This window comes from Maniola hyperantus, chromosome 23 (assembly GCF_902806685.2).
Source record: "Maniola hyperantus chromosome 23, iAphHyp1.2, whole genome shotgun sequence".
Classification (NCBI taxonomy): domain Eukaryota; kingdom Metazoa; phylum Arthropoda; class Insecta; order Lepidoptera; family Nymphalidae; genus Maniola; species Maniola hyperantus.
The window spans coordinates 993,608-1,015,634 of record NC_048558.1 but is presented as its reverse complement, the minus strand read 5'-3'; the positions used below and the strand labels follow the sequence as shown (position 1 = coordinate 1,015,634).

General features: G+C 39.9%; 3 protein-coding genes across 6 annotated transcripts in view; 1 reads left to right on the top strand and 2 right to left on the bottom strand.

Annotated features, from left to right (window-relative positions):
• Positions 1 to 22,027, bottom strand: part of Tom40 (Translocase of outer membrane 40) — a 127,536-nt gene that overhangs the window by 70,159 nt on the left and 35,350 nt on the right. The window lies entirely within an intron of this gene.
• LOC117993309 (carbonyl reductase [NADPH] 1-like) lies at positions 108 to 5,133 on the top strand. Its single transcript, XM_034981090.2, has 2 exons — positions 108 to 913; positions 2,517 to 5,133. Exons 1-2 carry the CDS (start codon positions 280 to 282, stop codon positions 2,714 to 2,716), a joined length of 834 nt encoding a protein of 277 aa, XP_034836981.1. The 5' UTR covers positions 108 to 279; the 3' UTR covers positions 2,717 to 5,133.
• LOC117993305 (gastrula zinc finger protein XlCGF57.1-like) lies at positions 5,188 to 19,863 on the bottom strand. 4 transcript variants are annotated; one of them, XM_069506711.1, is made up of 13 exons: positions 19,059 to 19,863; positions 18,358 to 18,475; positions 17,565 to 17,668; positions 16,442 to 16,496; positions 15,193 to 15,383; positions 14,372 to 14,500; positions 13,846 to 13,922; positions 12,949 to 13,065; positions 11,715 to 11,927; positions 9,813 to 9,854; positions 8,460 to 8,600; positions 6,163 to 6,376; positions 5,188 to 5,701 (listed from the first exon to the last, which is right to left on the bottom strand). In XM_069506711.1, the coding sequence occupies exons 1-13, from the start codon at positions 19,203 to 19,205 to the stop codon at positions 5,327 to 5,329; spliced, it is 1,923 nt and encodes a 640-aa protein (XP_069362812.1). In that variant the 5' UTR covers positions 19,206 to 19,863; the 3' UTR covers positions 5,188 to 5,326. The 4 variants fall into 4 exon arrangements, with proteins under 4 accessions (XP_069362812.1, XP_034836973.1, XP_069362813.1 ...); XM_034981082.2 differs by having other exon boundaries at positions 8,460 to 8,561; XM_069506712.1 differs by having other exon boundaries at positions 15,193 to 15,380.

Below are 22,027 nucleotides of genomic sequence, written 5' to 3'. Positions count from 1 at the left end.
GTCAAAGTCAAAACTTGGAGTAAAATGTTTTCTTTGGTCAAAACCATAGAGTAAAGTAATACACAACCACCGGTCAAAACAGATAAGAGATAAGATAACGCATGTCGCATGTCGCAGCGCTTATCAAAGAGTAAATAATCACTACGTGCGCTTATATACAACATTACAAGCACACAGTTCTTTGTAAATATAAGAAATTATAAGTCATATGGGATTTTGAAACCCCGGGACGTTAGTACTATTATATATTCTGTGTCGCGATTTACTAAAACTACGAATATGAGTTCAAAAGTGGCCATCGTAACCGGCAGCAACAAGGGAATAGGCTTCGCGATAGTTCGCGGGCTGTGCAAGAGATTCGAAGGCGCCGTTTATCTCACATCGCGCGACGTGAAGCGCGGCGAACAGGCCGTGGCCGATCTGCAGAAAGAGGGCCTGAACCCGAAATACCACCAACTAGACATCACAGAGGCTAAAAGCGTTGAGGTGTTCCGTGATTATTTGAAAGAGAAGTACGGAGGCATCGATGTTTTGGTGAACAACGCAGCGATTGCATTTAAAGGCGACGCAACTGACCCTGTAGCAGTTCAGGCCGAGCAAACTTTGTTCGTCAACTACTTTTGTACGCTTTCAACATGCGAAATACTGTTCCCTATACTCCGTGACGGGGCTAGAGTCGTGAACGTGTCCAGTTCAGCCGGCCATTTGAGTAATATACCGAGCAAAAAGTTACGTGAACGGTTCCAAGATCCTGCTCTAACTATATCGGAGCTGTCGGGCTTGATGCGTGGATACGTAGAGGCAGCTAAGCTGGGCACTCAGGCTGCGGAGTGGGGAAACTCGTCGTATGTCGTCTCTAAAGTTGGTTTAACAGCACTGACCAAGATACAGCAGAGGCTTCTCAATGATAGAGGTAGGTTCCTGGTAATAGTTTTAATATGTAATTGTCAATTATTGCCCCAAATAAATTTAAAAAAAGAATACCAAATATCCAAACTTACACATTATAACCAAAGCCAGAAGAAGAACAAAAAAAAAAAAACATGATAACCAGCATCTGTGACTTAGTCTATGTATATTCAGGTTTTTAATAACCCTTTGGGCACTTTGATTTTCCTGGATAAAAGTAGCCTAGGTACGTACTCTAGTCATTCTCCAGGTCTTTAACTATATCCATGCAACAAATCACATCAATCTGTTGTTCCATTGTGTGTGATTGAAGGACAAACCAACAAACAAACACACTTTCACATTTGTAATAACTAATAAGTATTGTGATAATCTTCTATCTCTAAATTATATCTGACAAAATTTTATCTTAATATATAAAATGTATTATCAAGAAAAACCCAAAAGATTACAATACCTGTGATATCTTCGATTCAATTCCCAAATATTGGCTTTTAGGTGCCAACTGGGCTCTGATGGCTGTGTGTTATCTTGTAATTTACATTTATTAATGTAATATACATGTACATGACGTACATGATAAGAAAATATTATATACTACCAAATAATTATTACACTGATATGACAGTTTAGTCAAGACTTTGCAGATTACTATCTGGCCCTGCCCTTACTTCTCTGTTTCTTTGATTGCAGTGACTTACTTTATACTTGTTAATTAAGAATACAGAGCAAATTCTTGTAACAGTATGCAGCCGAAAGTAATGTACATCAGCCTTTAGAATGACATTTTGGCTTTGTAGAGCATTGTCTGTCACTAATACCCATATGACTCTGTGTAGCCTACTTACGCAACGTTCGTTGACTTCTAGCGTCAGTCAGATGTTTTATTTGCAATACATCATGAACTTTTACAAAATATAGGATTATTTTTTTAAAAATCGCGTTTTTTTGTGGTATCAGTAAAGTAAAGTAAATTAAAATATGCTTTATTGTACACCAAAACCAAAACAATAGAAATATAACAAAGATAGCATGTAATCAGTAGTTATCAGTACCTTCGTTTTTGCTAGCGTTCTGGTTACACCCTGTATGATGTTTTGTCGGTCTCAACGACTGAGACAGTGCTCTACAAAGGAGATCGCCCGTGAACGGGCCCTCCTTTGTGGCGCGCCGGGTCAAAACTTAAACTAATTTTTAAAAATGTGTTATTTTTTACGATTATATGTTTCATTACGACTTTTCTTTCACTCTATTATTGAAAATATCAACAATTACAGTTAAAATCGTAAACATCCATTTATTTTGAAGAAGTATTAATTAAATATAACTTTAATATCGGCAACATAAAAAATAAGATTTCTTTATAACCAGGGTGAATAAATGGAAATCGTTTGCAGAATATAAAAAGGTAATGATTTGTCTACAAAATAAAATTAAAACCATGATGACATAACAATTATATTAGGGGGGGCCCAAAGCTCCTAAGAAAATGGGCAATCTCCTTTGCTATCTCCTTCCAAAGGTAGATGTAAACTTTCAGCCGCATACTGTACTCACTCATGTAACTCTGTATTCTCAGCTTGCTAATAAATTATTTTGTTTGTCAGATATAAAAGTGAATGCAGTGCATCCAGGATACGTGGACACGGACATGACCTCGCACAAAGGTCCGCTCTCGATCGACGACGGCGCACAGGCCCCTCTGTTCCTCGCGCTGGACGCGCCGGACTCCGTGAGGGGAGAGTTTGTGTGGTACAACAAGAAGATTGTCTCGTGGACTGATGACAAACCAACAGAGAAATACTAAAAATTTAGAGCCTTGGGACGAAATGGCGACGTCGCTGGCTACGTAGCCATAACTACCTCTGGAATCATCATCATCAACCAATAGACGTCCACTGCTGGACATAGGTGTCTTGTAGGGGCTTTCATACGCCACGGTCTTGCACTGCCTGAATCCAGCGGCTCCCTGCGACTCGTCTGATGTCGTCCGTCCACTTAGTGGGGGGTCCTCCAACGCTGCGTCTTCCGGTGCGAGATCGCCATTCCAGCACCTTGGAACCCCAACATCTATCGGTTGTACGAACTATGTGCCCTGCCCATTGCCACTTCAGCTTCGCAACCCGTTGAGCTATGTTGGTTACTCTAGTTCTCCTACGGATCTCCTCATTTCTGATTTGATCACGTAGAGAAACTCCAAGCACGCCCGCTGAGTGACTCTGAGCTTTCTTATGAGGCCCATAGTTAGCATACCTAAACCTCTGGCATACCTATAGCCAAATGAGGTCACCAAATAATACAAAAGTAGCAAACATACACGCGTCCGTCCTGGCGATCATTTGGCCACTGAGTGAGGAGGCGTAACTGAGCGTATATAAAATACGACTTGCCTACGCGTCAGAGTATCCAGTTTCCACGTAGAGGTCAACGAACGTTGCGTAGATAGATGCCACGTCGTACATCCTACATTAGGATAAACAGATTGTAACAATTTTCAACGCGGCATTATAATAATAAAATATCTACTCTGTACCTACTTATGAACGTAGAAACAAATGAAAGTTTATTTTTGTTATTCTTTCAATGTAGGTACCAAACCAAAGCACACTACTACTTCTATACCAGTTTTGATTCTGTGATGCATTGGCTAGGTTACCTCAAGGTGACGCAGTACACTCGACCAAAATTGTCCCGCACCGCTCTACTATTGCAGGAGCCTACTCAGTTGTGCTCGCAGAATACTATTACTCCTACCGGAGGTTGTGCTATATAGCCCTGTTAGTCCGTACCTTCAAAATGCCTCCTCACTCGCCATTTTAACTCTATGGGTCAACTGTCATGTCAAAAGTACGGAACTAAAAACGTACTTTTGACATGTTTGACAAAAAGTTTAAATGGTGCATGAAGAGTTACATTTTACGCGTTATATAAGTCCCGCAAATTGTTATTGCGCTGGAACAATGTTCATTAACATCGAAATGACGTCATTTAGACGTCAGCCGAAATAAAAATATACCATCGTCTTGAAACTTCCGTCTAGTGCTGACGTCATTAAAATGGCGGCCACGCGCCTAAGCAATTTGCGGGACTTATACCTATGTTGCTTCGTCGAAAAACTGACTATAGATAATGAATAAAAACTCCATTATAATAAATAGTTTTATTGATACATGGTATTACACAACACAACAGTAGATACCAAGCGCACATAATTCATTCATTCATAACACATCAGAAACAAACTTGAAGCTCCTGCCTTCCGCCTCAGGAAAGTCTAAAAGTCATTTGTGGGTATGGGTATTACCTTTTATAATAAAATCCCGCAAACTATTTTGGACTTACCTTTGCACAAGTTTAAAAAATCTATTAAAAATATGCTCCTGAAAAAAGCATATTACACAATTGAAGACTATCTAAATGATAAAAGAGCGTGGATTTGACCTGCAGCTCGTTCCAGCAACGCACAAGACTGCAAATACTATTTTATACATGGCATAATCTTGTACCTATATCAAATATTTGAAAAGAGCAACCGCCGAGTTTCTTGCTGGTTCTTCTCGGCAGGAAAGGCATTCCGAACAAGTGGTAGATGCATCCGACTATTCGTAAGCACTTGTAAAAGTTTATACGAATAAAAAAGATTTTCATTTTCATTCAACTACAATATTATTTACAAAGGATCACCTAGGCCTAGTGGCCAGACTTCCACCTACCGCGTATTTTACCCGCACTGATCACGTAAAGTCCCGGAAATTGCCAATGCGCGTAGCCGCCATTAGTGACGTCAGCACAAGACTGAAATTTCGAGCTGATAGTATATTTTTATTTCGGCTGACGTCAAAATGACGTCATTTCGGTGTTAACAGCAATAGCAATTTGCGGGACTTATACCGGAAAACAGGTCGATTCCGGAAAACCTGCATCAATCATTGTTACAATCGCAATTTGCTGAGGGTCTCGATTGTTCGATTCATTCGATTGTTTTTTTGCTACTATCGCCCATCGCCAACAGATGGAACTCCGTACCACAACTTGAGGTCGACGTTTTAACCGCGGAGTAATTATATCTACATTCAACTAGTTTGTATTCAACATTCTCTCTATATATCGACAAATATTTCGAAAAGGTTTTCATTTTGATTTCAAAATTGTCTAGTTTTGATTTTGTTCTCACCGAACCGGTGTGGATCATGATAAGTTTCCTTCTGTTTCGTTTAACTTTACAATCAAATGAATCGAATAGTAGATTGTCGATTTTTATTCGATTGTTTTTGTGAAGATAACTAAATCGAGAATCGATTGTTCGATTCATTCGATTGTTTTTTTGCAACAATCGCCCATCGCCAACGAATTGAACCCCGACTTGTGGCCGACGTCTTAACTGCGAAATAATTATTTATATTCAACTAACTTCTATTCAACATTCCCTCTGTATATCGACAAACGTTTCGAAAAGCGGTACAGCTACGGGCGGATCCAACACTTCTTTTTTCACGTCTTTTTCGAGTGCTTGTTTCATTTTGGCTTCAAAATTGTCTAAATTCAACGGATCTACGGTACTGAGTTTGGATTTTTTGCTAGATTTGATTTTGGCCTTTATGGGTTCTTCATTGTGAATCATGATAAGTTTCCTTCTGCTCTGTGCTTTGACCTGGGCCCGCGTCATGTTGAGATGTTTTATCTTGTAGTGAACTTTGACATAGGACTGAGTCTTAAACTTTTGTCCGCACTCTGTGCACGGGTACGTCTCTCCGGAGTGACTTTTGACGTGTCGCGTTAACACTTGTTGGTTCTGTAACAGAAACGTTTGTTTTTAGGGTTCCGTACCTCGAAAGGAAAAATACAATTCTTATAGGATTGAAAACCTCCATCCATTCAAAATGCAATATACCCACTTTTCCTATTAACTGTCGATCTTACGTTGTTGAGAAGTTACGACAACGAAACGCTAGCGTGACTCAATGTACCACTAACGCCATCTATCGCAGTGGCAGGAAACTAAGTTATCAGTTACCGCGAACATCTTAAGGTGCCGCATCAACGCGTGGTGTTGCAGTAACGCGGGCGAACGGGAAATCTATCTACAAAACATCCATACGAATTCCAAAATATCTAGTGACTTTGTGAGGAACGCCTATGTTTAATGCTAGTCACAGCATCTTTTTTCTTATTTTGAGTATAGAAGCTACGACGAGATGCTAGCGCGATGCAACATACCACTAGCGCCATCTATCGCCACGACTGCAAACTTACCGCGAACATCTTCCCGCAGACCGTGCAGCTCTTATCCTTGGGCTGGTGTATGTTAAGGTGCCGCGTGAGCGCGTGGTGTTGTAGTAGAGCGGGGGAACGGAAGACGCGCCCGCACGCGCACGCGTGCTTGCGTTGCTGCAGGTGCGTCCACTCTATGTGCGCGCGGACCTCTGCCTTCGAATAGTAGCATCTTTGGCAGTAGTCGCACTGGAATCTGGGCCAAACGTGAAATGGTTATAAAGTAATTTAAAAAAAAAATAGATGAAAACTGACCCCAATTGGGTATTTGACTACATAAAATAAATTATTTCTTCAAAAATAAAGTCTTCCAAAATACGTAAAATCCACGTCCTTTGTTGGTTTTAAGTGTAATAACCATTTTAAATTATCGATTAAACTAAAAAAAGCACGTCAAATGATTGTGACGTCACACTCCCACATGTATGTCATAGAATCTCGCATACTAAGCGCGCGTTTTGAGGTTTGATAAAAGTTACTGATTTGACTAGTTGTCAAATACCGTATACAATAGCTCGGAGACTATTAGTGGATACTAGAAAGCTATAATTTGGCATGGGTATACATATTAATTACGCGAACACAATGTAAAATAAATATTTTGTTCTGATAAAAAGTTATTATTATTTCCTTTGCCTTAAAAAAATAAAAATGTAAATCTATGGCAATTAAAGTAAAGAGTTATTTAAAAACAATAAAGTTGTCTTTGGCCCCGCTGCGGTGCGCTCTCTGAACGCCAAGTAAAATAGTTTCTTTTTAAGATTCCCAAAACTAAAATTAAAGCAAACAATGGTACTAATTCCGTTGTACACAATCACTAAAACTGGCTGACACTGAAAATGACACGTCTAAATCTATTGCTATCCCTTTCATAATGTTGCTTGCGGAAATGGATAGCACTAGATTTAGACCTGTTAATTTAGTTTAGTTTAGAGATTGTGTACAAGAGAATCGGCCCCAATGGGGTAGATCATTATACGCATGACCACGATCACACCTGATGGGAAGTGATGATGTGGCCTAAGACGGGACGCGTTTGCCTAGAAGGTACCTATTCAGTCTTGTTTTAAAGATACGCGGATTATAATTGGCAGGAAACACTGATGTAGGAAGAAGTAATAGGAAGACAAGATTCATGTTACCCAAAGTCTGTAACTACTACGGTGAAAGGTTAAGTGAATATTTGGTACCTAAAATTTACAACGGCATAGAGTGGTTAAGGGAAGAGAATAAGGTCAGTGAGGGGGTGCTTAAGAAAAAGTTAAAGGAACACTTCCTTAGGGACCCCCTTACTGTTTAATTTATTATCATTATTTGTTTTTTATTTTAGTTTATTTTGTTTGTTACCTCAGATTGAGGATTGATCTCTAAAGCGTTCATTTCGCTGCAGCGATCAATCCTTAATCTGAGTATAAGTTTATAAGTTAGAATATAAGTTTACATACATAAGTACAATTAATATACGTAGATTATAGTTATTGTTAAGGAGCGCCAGCTCGCCAACAAACTGGCTCACCAGTTTGGCGAGAAAATAATAATGTAAATATTTGGTGTACCTACGCTTGTTATAAATAAAAAAAAAAAAAAAGGAAGAGTATTCCAGACCCTAGCCAATGGTATAAGGAACGATGACGCAAAGATTGAGCCTCAATAGCTCAACGGTTGAGGAGCGGACTGAAATCCGAAAGGTCGGCGGTTCAAACCCCACCCGTTTCACTATTGTCGTACCCACTCCTAGCACAAGCTTTACGTTTAATTGGAGGGGAAATGGGAATATTAGTCATAATTAACAGGGCTAATATTCTTTAAAAAAAAAAGCGTTTCGTACGCGAAGATGGAATGTTGACGAAATAGGGGTGGAAACTCGCCCGGTGCCTTGCGGTACGGTGAGAAAGGTGAGGGCGGGACAAGATCGAACAGCTCCTGAGCACACTCCGAAATATATCCTGTAAAACACCGATAGGCAACTTTTCGGCGGTGATCAAGAATCTGAGGCTTTCTCAAAAGTGGTAAATCTTCACCTATAAGTCTCCTGGCTCGACAACTAATGGCGTCTAAAGTTTTTTTTTTTTTTTTTTAGAAATTCCCCTTTCCTCTCCAACTAAGCGTCAAGCTTGTGCTAGGAGTAGGTACGACAATAGTGCAACGGGCGGGGTTTGAACCGTCAACCTTTCGGTTTTCAGTCGTCCACTCCTTTACCCGTTGAGCTATTGAGGCTCTTAAAGTGGCTAGTTGGTACTTAGCAGAGAGGCAGAGCCATCGAAGAGATGGGTACTCACCTCTTGATCCGCTCGGTGTGCATGCGCTGCATGTGTCGGTTGAGCATGGCCGGCGTGGTGAGGATGCGTCCGCACGCCACGCACGTCGTGTCCGCGCCGAACCTGCGCATAACATGCATATGCACAGGTTTTATCCCACCGCTGCCACCATGTAATAAAACGAGGCTGGTTGACCAACAACTGACTTTATTTTGAGAATACCCTCATGTTTTATAATATAACTAGCTCATGCTCGCGACTTCGTCCGCGTGAACTACACAAATTTCAAACCCCTAATTTACCCCCTTAGGGGTTGAATTTTCAAAAATCCTTTCTTAGCGGATGTCTACATCATAATAGCTATTTGCATGCAAAATTTCAGCCCGAACCATCCAATAGTTTTAGCTGTGCGTTGATAGATCAGTCAGTCAGTCAGTCAGTCACCTTTTCTTGTTATATATTTAGATAGATTACACTACAGCATATGCATTAATATTGATGCATTTTCGTGCATGTGCACTAAATAAACTGTGCATCTAAATATAGGAAAAGGTGACTGACTGGTCTATCAACGCACAGCTCAAACTACTGGACGGATCGGACTGAAATTTGGCATGCAGATAGCTATCATGACGTACGCATCCGCTAAGAAAGGATTTTTGAAAATTCAACCCCTAAGGGGTTGAAATAGTTGTTCGAAATTTGCGTAGTCCACGCGGACGAAGTCGCGAGCATAAGCTAGTATACTCTATCCACGGATAGAAGTTAGTATAGGACTTTCTCTGTTACGTCATCCCATACAAATGACAAAAACAAAAACACAATGGGCGTTAACTATTTTGAGACACCAACCAATCACAAACGAACCTATGTTTGTTCTTTGCGGTCTGTGTATTTTAATGTACTTAACTGAATATTCTGTAAAAAATAAATAAATAAAAAACCGGCCAAGTGCGAGTGAGGCTCGCGCAACGAGGGGTCCGTACTACAGTCGTATTTTTTTGACATTTTGCATGATAATTAAAAAACTATGATGCATAAAAATAAATAAAAATATGTTTTCATATGATACCCCACTTGACATAGTTACTTCTATCTTACTTTGAAAATTTAAAATATGAACTATTAGTTCATGACCACAATTTTTTTTTGTGTGATGTTACCACAAATACACGGTTTTCAGATTTTTCCTCGAATGTCTGCTATAAGACCTACCTATCTGCCAAATTTCATGATTCTAGGTCAACGGGAAGTACCCTGTAGGTTTCTTGACAGACAACAAAGTGATTCTATAAGGGTTCCGTTTTTCCTTTTGAGGTACGGAACCCTAAAAAGTAGTAGTACTGTACTTAAACTGAATATGTATAGCCTCACCTCGGCAGCCTTGTTGATTGAAGACCGTCAGTAGAGTAGTCCCTGTTCATAAACAAAAAAATTAGAGTGTGTAGAAATTAGAGCCTTTTCTCCCACTTGTTCGGAATCGGCTACTTTACTGAAGAAAGGATTTCATTACAAAGGGCAACCTCTCGCAGCTGCGCAGTCCCGTCGTCACCACGACCCGTGCAATTGGGGTGAAATATCGACAAATAAATTCAATTAATCGTGGTATGTAGCCGTTATATACATTGAAATGTCGTTAAGGGGACTCAGTTCGGTACTTTCGTCATACAAACGTAGGAGGGAAATTACAACAATATTCGATATTGTACGCACAATACTAAGAATTATATCGATTTATCTCGTCATTATCTAGGTTTATTGATATATGAAACATTAAAAAAAATATTGATTTAAAAGTTACGAGGCTCAAAAGATTCCTATTTTAACACTAAATTAATGACAACTTTGGGCGTAAATAAATAAGATTAGGGATATGAAAATTCTAAAACAATTTATCATTAGACGTAGTTTATTTATTCATTACTTGAAATAACTTTACTTTGCAAACATAAATTCAGCAATTTTTTCTCAAAAATACTTTTCCTAAACCCTTTTCGCGCGCTTGATTTCGGTGAAAATCATCGTGCCTCTCAACTTTCTCATACAATGTCAAGTGAAAAGCAAACATGTTACAGACGTGCGCTGCCAATTTCGGTCGAGCGTCCTGCGTCACCTTAAACCACGAAAACAAGCTTAAAATCGTGAATGAATTAATGAAATACGCTTTTCTAGCTTATGCTCGCGACTTCGTTCGCGTGGACTACACAAATTTCAAACCCCTATTTCACCCCTCAGGTGTTGGATTTTCAAAAATCCTTTTTTAGCAGATGCCTACATCATAATATCTATCTGCATGTCAAATTTCAGCCCGATCCGTCCAGTAGTTTGAGGTGTGCGTTGATAGATCAGTCAGTCAGTCAGTCACCTTTTCCTTTTATATATTTAGACTAGCTTATGCTCGCGACTTCGTCCGCGTGGACGACACAAATTTCAAACCGCTATTTCACCCCCTTAGGGGTTGAATTTTCAAAAATCCTTTCTTAGCGGATGCCTACGTCACAATAGCTACCTGCATGACAAATTTCAGCCCGATCCGTCCAGTAGTTTCAGCTGTACGTTGATAGATCAGTCAGTCAGTCAGTCAGTCAATCACCTTTTTTATTTTATATATTTAGATTACACCACACCATCATAAAAACAAACACAAAAGTAAAATATTACACAACAGAAATAGTAGGACAATGATTGGCATAGAAGTTTTTACCAATTACCAAAATCACCCAACGCGCCTAAAGAAGTTTCGCTTCAAAAAACCAGCCAAGTGCGAGTCAGACTCGCGCACCGAGGGTTCCGTACTCTAGTCGTATTTTTTCGACATTTTGCACGATAAGTCAAAAACTATTAGGCATAAATAAAAATCTGTTTCAGAATATACAAGTAGAGCCCTTTCATATGATACCCCACTCGGTATAGTAATCTTAGTTGAAAGTTTCTTTTTTTCAATTTTGTTATTTGCGATCAGTCCGAGGACTTCTAGCAAATAAGGTGTAGGTTATTGTTGAAAGTTAAAAATACAAATATTTGTTCCTGAACACATTTTAATTTTTTCTTGCATTGAAACCACAAATTCACGGATTTCAGATTTTTCCATTACTTGTGCTTATAATACCTACCGGCCAAATTTCATGATTCTAGGTCAACGGGAAGCACCCTATAGGTTTTCTTGACAGACACGACAGAGTGACGACAAAGTGATCCTGCACGGGTTCATTTTTTCCTTTTGAGGTACGGAACTTTAAAAACCGCGCTCGCTTCGCTTGCACACGGATGTCTTACCGTGGTGGGTTATGTCCGTGATGCTGTCGTATGTGAACGCGCAGCACCTCGCTGTTCTTGAACGTTCTGGAGCACACTTGGCAGGTGGCGGGCCGCTTGTCCTCGTGCACGAACAGGTGTCGGATGAGATAGGACTTGTTGCGGAAGTCGCGGCCGCAGTGCGCGCACGTCACCTTCCGAGTTATGCTCCTTTTCACTTGCTCGTTATGAGTTCTGAAACCAAATACATACTTTATTTTAGCGTTTAAACTTGCGCGAGTGATTTCCATACTATACATATCTCACACCCGGCTTAGAGCGGGGACACACGGTGCGTTGCGGCGGCGGTGCGGCGCCGCAACCACCGACACGAGGGGAGGGGTTTTTTTTTTTTTTTTACTCAGTTACAAGTTAGCCCTTGACTGCAATCTCACCTGGTGGTAAGTGATGATGCAGTCTAAGATGATAGCGGGCTAACCTGGAAGGGGTATGGCAGTTTTTATTAAACCCATACCCCTTTGGTTTCTACACGGCATCGTACCGGAAAGCTAAATCGCTTGGCGGCACGACTTTGCCAGTAGGGTGGTAACTAGTCACGGCCGAAGCCTCCCACCAGACCAGACCAGAAATTTAGAAATTATAAAATTCCAAACCCCTGCCAGGAATCGAACCCGGGACCTCCCACTATTAAGACCACAGCGCTCACCACTGCGCCAGGGAGGTCGTCATAAATGAATGCGTTGCGACGTCGGAGCGACACCGCTTACTTGTTATTAACAGACTGTCCAACGCTGCTACGGCGCCGCTGCGACATAACAACGTTGCGGCGCCGCACCGCTCGTGTGCCCGCTGATACGGGGAAATCTTTGCGGTGCGGCGCCGCAACGCATCGTGTGGCCCCCACTCTTACTCACGTGTTTTGTTGACGTTAGGCGTAACTAGTCGGGCTAACGTCGACAAAACACGTAAGTAAGCCGGGTGTGAAATATGTATAACATGCAAATCCATACTAATATTATAAATGCGAAAGTGTGTCTGTCTGTCTGCTAGCCTTTCACAGCCCATCCGTTCAGCCGATTTTGAAATTTGGTACAGAGATAGCTTGCATCCCGAGGAAGGACATAGGCTACTTTTTATCCCGGAAAATCAAAGAGTTCCCACGGGATTTTTAAAAACCCATTTAAAAATCCATGCGGACAAAGTCGCGGGCATCAGCTAGTAAAAATATATTCTATTCTATTCTATTCTATAATACCTGACATGGCAGCGGTACCAGCCCCGCTCGTGGAACACGCGCTGACAGACGGGACATTCCAGTCGTATGGGCTTGGTGTGCATTTGCTTGATGTGGCGACTGAGGTACGCAGGCCGTCTGCCGAACACAATATCGAACGAATCGTGAAAAAAATATTTTTTTTGTGTACCTTACGTATACCGAACTTAAGGTGATGCAGGACGCTCGACCGAAATTGGCAGCGCACGTGGGTAACATGTTTGCTTTTCATTTGACATTGTATGAGAAAGGTGAGAGGCACGATGATTTTCCCAGAAATCAAGCTTGCGAAAAGGGTTTAGGGAAAGTATTTTTGAGAAAAAACTACTGAATTTATGTTTGTAAAGTAAAGTTATTTCAACTAATGAATAAATAAACTATGTCTAATGATAATTTTTTTTAGAATTTTCATATCCCTAATCTTATTTATTTACGCCCAAAGTTGTCATAAATTTAGTGTTAAAATAGGAATCTTTTGAGGCTCGTAACTTTTAAATCAATATTTTTTTCAATGTTTCACATATCAATAAACCTAGATAAAGACGAGATAAATCGATATAATTCTTAGTTTTGTGCGTACAATATCGAATATTGTTGTATTTTCCCTCCTACGTTTGTATGAAGAAAGCACTGAAGTGAGTTCCCTTAAACTAAGAAACGATTTTCAGAATTTTCACCTGAGCTTTTACTATGCTTAAAAATTAAATTTAAACTCAATACATTGTCTTAAATGTCATCTTTTTCTTGCATTTTCTTCTTGTGGATTTTGTCTGTCATATCAGGCATACTGAATTTGTTGTGGAGTCAATTAAAATGGCCTGATAACATCAATTAAAATAATACTCCCTGTGTCAATAAATATGTATATTTGCAACTCACTTGTAGTCCCGCCCGCAGTGTTGGCACACGAACGCAGTCCCCGTATGCTCACTCATGATATGCGCAGCTACTGTGTCCTTCAACACAATACGATCACTTTTATATTCTCTATAAATCTATATATATAAAAGGGAAAGGTGACTGACTGACTGACTGATCTATCAACGCACAGCTCAAACTACTGGACGGATCGGGCTGAAATTTGGCATGCAGGTAGCTATTATGACGTAGGCATCCGCTAAGAAAGGATTTTTGAAATTTCAACTCCTAAGGGGGTGAAATAGGGTTTTGAAATTGTGTAGTCCACGCGGACGAAGTCGCAAGCATAAGCTAGTTATTTATTGAAGAAGTATGAAAAATTATTAAATAAATGATGAATTGTTAATATGAATTGTTATTGAATAAACGATGAATTATTATTGAATAAATGAATTACTACTGAATAAAAGATGAATTATATTATTAAAAATAAATGATGAATTGTAATTGAATAACTGATGAATTGTCATGGAATAAATAAGCTTACCTTATCCTTCTGCAGAAACCGACATATAGAGCACCGGTAGCGCCGATAGTGCCGCAGTTTGTGCTGATACAGCATGTCCTGAGTTTTTAAACGCAGTTTGCAGATGTCACATTCTTCAGCCCCGGCTTCCTGGTGTTAAAAAAATATGGCAAGTATTTATTAAACTGTCAAATGTCTGTCAGAGACATATTATGATTTATAACTTAGGAAAATAAATTGTACGCCAAAAGCTTCCGTATGGTTTGAAGTTTGAATACAGTTGTGAGATTTTGAGGAATTGGACCAAAATGCGACTCGCCTGATGTCTTCCTTCCACCCAGTGGGGGACCTCCAACGCTGCGCTTTCCGGTGAGAGGTCGCCATTCCAGCAACTTGGGACCCCAACGCCTATCAGTTTTTTGAACTATGTCAAATATTTGAAAAGAGCAACCGCCGAGTTTCTTGCTGGTTCTTCTCGGTAGGAAAGGCATTCCGAACCAGTGGTAGATGCATCCGACTATTCGTAAGTGCTTGTAAAAGTTTATACGAATAAAAAAGATTTTTATTTTATTTATTTTATTTTATGTGCTCTGCCCATTGCTACTACAGCCCGCAGGGAGCCGCTGGATTCAGGCGGCACAAGACCGTGGCATTTGAAAGACCCTACGAGAGACTTATGTTGAGCAGTGGATATCTATCGGTTGATGATGATGGGCCAATATGACTCAAAGTGTTTAATTGGTTTGTATTCAAATGAGAACGAAACTACGTTTGTTAAGAGCGCGCTACGAGTATAATCCTCTCAATGTTTGCAAATCACACAAGGAGAAAAGGTAACTCACAGGAGAATGCATCTTCAAGTGCATGTCGTACGCCTCTTTGATAACGAACCCCACAGCGCACAGCTCGCACGTGTAGTTCATGTGCTTGCGCGCTCGCACCGACTCTTCGTGCTCAGCCTGTCGCGCTTGCTCGTCTATGGTCACTATCTCTATGTTGCTGGTTACTTCCTCCGAATACGTCTGTTCGTCTGCTGGAAATGTTATCTAGGGTAAGTACTACTATCTATAACTACTATAGTCGACGCATTTTAAACTCAGTCGTCGAGTTATCTGTCTGTTTCGCTTGCACTTACCTACGACCTATAAGTTCGAGCGAAACAGACAGATAACTCGACGACTCAGTTTAAAATGCGTCGACTATCTAAAAGCGAAATACCACTCACTCACTGACTGACTAATCACAAAATCTCAGGAACTACCTATAAAGCCTACAAACTTGAAATTTGGAACGTAGGTTCTTTCTAGGACGTAGGTGACAGCTAAAAAATGATTATGAAAAATCCCCCACAGGGTGTGAAAGGGGGGGGGGGGGGGTCGAAGGTTGTATGAAAATCCTGTGTTTTTGAAGTTAGAGATATGAAAATTGGCATTTAGGTATTCTGGGTTCCGTGCCTTAAGGTGAGACTGAGTGAGTAGGTAAGTGTTGCCTTTTGCAGCGGGAAAATTTCAGACCTCATGAGAAACCAGAAATTATACGCGGACGCGCGTCGCGGGCAACTGCTAGTAGGATATATATCTCACAGTTTCTAAATCGCATCAGTTTAGGTGGTGAGGTCCCCTGCAGCATCAGGATTGAGGAGTTGGAATCCATTTTATTAATGGAACAATGTTGCAAAGTGCCTCTATCAATCTAAAAAGAAACCACGCAAATCGCAAGTAATCTCGGAGATTTCAGTGTACATAGGTAGAAAAACACAACTTCTTTTTTTCAAAGTCGGTTAAAAAGTAGCCTATATGCATGCTCCTTCACAGACTATTGTCTGTGAAAATCCCGTCAAAATAGGTTCAGCCGTGCCGAAGATTAGCCTCTTCAAACAGACAGACAGACAAAAATTTTAAAAACATGTGATTCAGTTATGGTACAGTTCAAATAACCATACGAGCTTAATATGAGCCAGTTATTTCGAAATTACAGACAGACACTTCAATTTTATTTATTAGTATAGATTTATGATCTTCGCACAAGCTTCTAATTTGACAAAACAAAAATTACTATAGGTACATGCAAGAAATCAGTAATTTCACTTACTTCTTGGTCGACTTTTAAGCAAAGGTTTGACATTTGGCTCTTGCTTACGATATTTCTGGAATAAAGTTAGTTTATGTCATATCTAAATATTATATAAAAGGAAAACGTGACTGACTGACTAATCGATCAACGCACAGCTCAAACTACTGGACGGATCAGGCTGAAATTTGGTATGCAGATAGCTATTATAACATAGGCAGCCGCTAAGAAAGGATTTTTGAAAATGCAAGTGAAATAGGGGTTTGAAATTTGTGTAGTCCACGCGGACAAAGTCGCGAGAATAAGCTAATTATTATTAAAAGAGTGGTTTTTTTTTTATAAAAGAAAATATTACAATAAAACTAGCCTTATCTAATAACTATACAAATCATGCCCGCGTGGAATCGTGCACAGAATACATAGCTGCATTTCCGCGCTGGGCAGCCAGGCTGATCCGTTGCGCGAAAAATGAGCCAGCCCTTCTGTCACCAGATGAGGTTATTAATCGCGGTGAAATGTCTCGTAAATTTTTTTAGCACTAAGACTCCATGGCCCCAGGGTCTCCACGGCAAACGGAACAAAAATGTAACTCTCGATAAGAGAGGCATACTTGCGCCGCTTGCCGTTTTCCGCTTGAGTGGAAATATATGAATGAGAGAAATGAGAAACTGATGTCCCGTCAGTTCTCATGGGGACATGAAAAGAGCCTCCTCGCGTGCTTAGTTTTGTACCGATCACAAGCACCCAGGGTCCCTGGCAGCAGCTACTACATGAACAAAATCAGTGGGCTGACTAATGTTTTCACCACGACGGCTACCTTTGAGACCGAGCTATCGCGGTTGTGGCTTTTTAGGCTGCCCATGTTTTTTCATTTTTTTTTTTTTTTATAAAGAATATTAGCCATATTAAATGACTAATATTCCCCTTTCCTCTCCAATTAAGCGTCAGGCTTGTGCTAGGAGTAGGTACGACAATAGTGCAACGGGAGGGGTTTGAACCGTCGACCTTTCGGTTTTCAATCCACTCCTATACCGGTTGAGCTATTGAGGCTATATAATGTTTGAGGTGACCGTCGTGAAAAGAAGAAGAAGAAGAAGAAGTCAGTTCTCAGTATGTCAGCTTATAAGTATGTTTCCAGCCTTACCTTTTGGCTCCTTTTGACAGTTTTCATGTGTGGCAGATACTCTTCATCAGAATCATCTTCTTTATAATTCACAACTCTTGCTCGCGGTAACTTTATTGTCTCATCTAAAAAGGAAGTAAGAAGTTTAAAACATTAAGAGTGCTTGTGCACTGCTGGAACATGCTACCACTGGTAAAACACGAATCTCAAGTTCCGACATATCACTGACCCACTATGCCATGAGCAGGGGTCTAGAAACCCTCCATCACAATAGTCCACAGGAATGAGAAGGGTTCTCCTTCTTCTTCTTCTTCACTCTGGGCTGGTTTCCGCACTTAAACGTTTCTGTCTATTGTGCGTGTATTGAAGGGTCACCGAAGTCTTCACTCCAGCCTTCCAAGCTCGCTCCAGAAGCCGAGTACACCGCCCAGGTTGCCGAGGGCTGCATGAAGTGAGGTTGGAGAACCCAAATGGCGTTCGCGTTGTTCTGCCACTTATAACAATTATCATCATCATGATCAACCCATCGCCGACCCACTACTGAGCACAGGTCTCCTCTCAAAATAAGACGGGAGTTTGACTCACATACGAAAGGTTCTGTACCATTAATATGTTATTTTTGTTGTAGTGGCAACAGAAATACCTATTCTGTGAGATTCCAACTCTCTACTACCTATTACGGTTCACGAAATAAGGGCTGCTGACAGACAGATGGATGGATGGACGGATGGACGAAAGGACAGTGGAGGCTTAGTAATAGGGTACCATTAGCACCCTTCTGGTACGGAACCCTAAAAAGTATCTCAATACTTACCACTTTCGTACATATGGTGCTCCAGTTTCATCAAAACCATCTCCGGATCTATGCCACTCGTTTCGTACTCATCATGTGGCTCTTCTAATGGCTCTAATTTTATCTGTATATCTGGCACCTAAGAATGAACATTGAGATTTTATGGTATCCAATTCAATTCAATTCAATTTAGTCTTTACTTGGTAGACACCTTCAATATCAATATGTAATTTATAACTGACACGTTCTAAATCCCATCAGTTTTGGTGGTTGGTCCCATACAGCATCAGAATTAAGGAATTGGACTCCAATTTTTTTTTGTGGGACATTTCGTAAGTTTCTCTACCGATTAAAAAAATATTACACAAATTGGTTCAGAAATCTCAGAGATTTCGGTGTATATAGGTAGAAAAACACAAGTCCTTTTTTGAAAGTCACACTTCAATTTTATTTATTATTAACTTACGCTCGCGACTTCGTCCGCGTGGACTACACAAATTTCGAACGCCTATTTCACCCCCTTAGGAGTTCAATTTTCAAAAACCCTTTCTTAGCGGATGCCTAAATCATAATAGCTATCTGCATGCCAAGTTTTAGCCCGATCCGTCCAGTAGTTTGAGATGTGCTGTGCGTTGATAGATCAGTCAGTCAGTCATTCAGTCACCTTTTCTTTGTATATATTTAGAAGTAAGTATAGAGATAGTATAGATTAGGAATCTTACCTCCTGCTTTATTCCCACAAAGTTTTCATTGAACACAGGATTCAGTGAACATCCAGGTTGTTCCAAATTCAAATTTGAATCCATTCCATCATGTTCGTCACTCTCTGCATCTTGTGGCTCAATTTTTATTTCTATTTTGGTAGTCATGTTCCCAAATCACTTTTGTTTTGTTTAAGTAAGTGAAATACCAAATTTTTAGTATAATAAATTATTGTAGTAAGTTCCTAAGTTATTTGCATGCATTGTAACTTATTACAAAAGTCTACATATGCTTTTCAATAATAAAAAAGTGTTTAAACTAGAACCGCTGCAGTACTTTAAAATTAACTTTAGAAACTTGAGTGACACTTAATTAATTGCTGCAAAAATCATTAATATTAGCTTGGCGTAGAGCGCCCACAAAGGAATTAAGTTATCTAACCACTGCATACAAAAAACCAAAATATTTTAGAGATTATAGCAACCAAACACTAGATTATCACTATTTCTGCACTATTTTGCTTCTCTGTAGAAATAAAACATTATTTTAATGATAAAAATAGCACTGGATACCACGGTACGGTAAATTAGAGTTTTATATGGCGATGTATGTATGGCTTCTTGCGCATTTCTACGAAACTTGTACGCAATCTTTCTGAAATCGCGGTAGCTAAAGCGTTGTGCACTTGAGAAGTTGGGAAACACGTTTTATTCACTTAAAAATGGAGGAACACAGTGAAATGATTAATGAAAATGCTTTATTTTGTTTTGTGGAACAATTTTAGAACTTCGATTCGATGATCAACCAAAAAATCGACCAAATAAAATATGTCAAGTCAACTGTCAAATTACGTTGGCTCTAGTGCCGTGAACTGTGAATGATGGATGGTGTATCGATAGTTCCTAATTAACTTTAGGTATGTCTGTTACTTAACTAATTTGAACACGAGACATTATGACTGCGCATTGTACAAAAACAGAACTCAGGCTTAATGTAAAAAGTACTCTGAGTGTATCTTTCGCAATGACCTGCGCAAAACCACCATGTTGCAACATCAGATTGGACTAGGTACCTAACTAGGTACTTTTTTTACGCGTACTTTACTATTACTATCGACACGTTTCAATCAAATTTACTGTCCATATTTACGAATATAATATTTAAGTAACAGTAGATACTTATGTCGATATTATGGTGGTGTAATATACAGGGTGTAGTCAGAACGCTAGCGATGTAGTTTTACTACCTAAACACAATCCAATACCAATAACCATTTGCCTCGTTTTGTACTTTTAGTGAAATAGAACTTTTCAAACCCGCAATGTATAGCGTGAAAAACTCGGGTCAATGCCCACCCTACGACGCGTTATTGATTCCGAGTGGCCTACTTTCAAAACGTTCGTTGACTCTAGCGACCTCTAGCGTCAGTCAAACGTTTTTTTTGTAATATATCGTAAACTTTTACAAAATTATAGGATTTTTTATCCCGTTTTTTGTGGTATCATATCAGTAATCCCCAGTACTCAGGGTCCTCTTTCCCACTGGGCACTATGGGCACGTGCCGAGGGGCCACGATCGATTGGGGCCCACTAGTCCATGCCAGATCTCCAAACTATAATAACAGACCGACCAATATTTTAATACTCAAAAACATATTTAGTTCGATAAAATCAACGGTCAATAAAGCTATCTCAAACAAAGGACCACAGAGATCGTTAACCAGTCAAGACTGACTTATATCGGAGCCTTCTTGTTTTTACCTACTCTGTCAATAACATAGGGGCCCCGTTATTCTAATGTGCCCTGGGCCTCCAATAGGTGGTTAAACACGGCCCTGCCAGTACTATCACCTGTCTTCGTTTTTGCCAGCGTTCTGGTTACATCCTGTATTAGTAATATTAATTATCGAAACTATTGCTTATTCAATTTTCAATAATAATAATATATTTTGAAAGAATGGGTACCTATTTTATGTTTCAATAGTTTTATCGACATTTTTGGTGATTTACAAGATTAAGACGAATCGATAGTGCCGATATTTTCGCAACACTAGCCAATGTTGCTGTATTAAAATTCCAATGTTACTATTTCACAAAATAAACTTGCCACTCGGTCCAACCGATCCCAAAAAACATCAAAAAATAATAATTTTAAGCACCATAAAATTATATTATTGTTTTATAGTATTTCAGATCGAAAGACTTACCTTTCACTACTAAAATTCCGTAAAATACGAATCTAATATGGCGATCGCTTACTGCGCAAGTCCAGCGTCTCAGTTTGTCAATACCGTTGTACCTCCTCAACCATATGATTTTATTGATCTGCGTAGTTTTTTCACTTTTTTACGGTTCGTTCGTCCGGGATTGGACCCACGTAGTTCGCTTTCCGTACTCCATAATGTCTCTCAATGAGAGATGAATATACGCTACGTACGCTTTCCTAACGGCCTAAAAAACTGAAATTTCGTTCCTACACTGTACTTATTTCTCTTTGAGGTGACAAATTCGGTAGGTTTCGGTAATTTATTAGCTAACTAGCTGATGCCCGCGACTTCGTCCGCGCGGAATAAGGTTTTTTAAAAATCCCGTGAGAACTCTTTGATTTCTCAGGATAAAAAGTAGCCTATGACACTCTCCAGGTCTTTAACTATACGCATGCAAATTATCACGTCGAACCGTTGCTCTGTTGCGACGTGATTGAAGGACAAACCAAAAAACAAACACACTTTCACATTTATAGTATGGGTAGGTACTGATAACCGAATGCAATTGTGATTGCAGTAATAGGTACATGCCCTGGTGGTAAACTATTTTGCAAAATCATTTAAGAGTTTATTTGAATTTAAAAAAATAACCTGTTCCTGAGGGTTCCCATAATGTCCTCGGCGGGCGCGGGCGGTGTGTGGAGTCAGTCAATCTGCACTTGACCAGAGTGATGGACTATGGCCTAAATAAACCCTTTTTATTTAAAGAGGAGACCTGTGCTC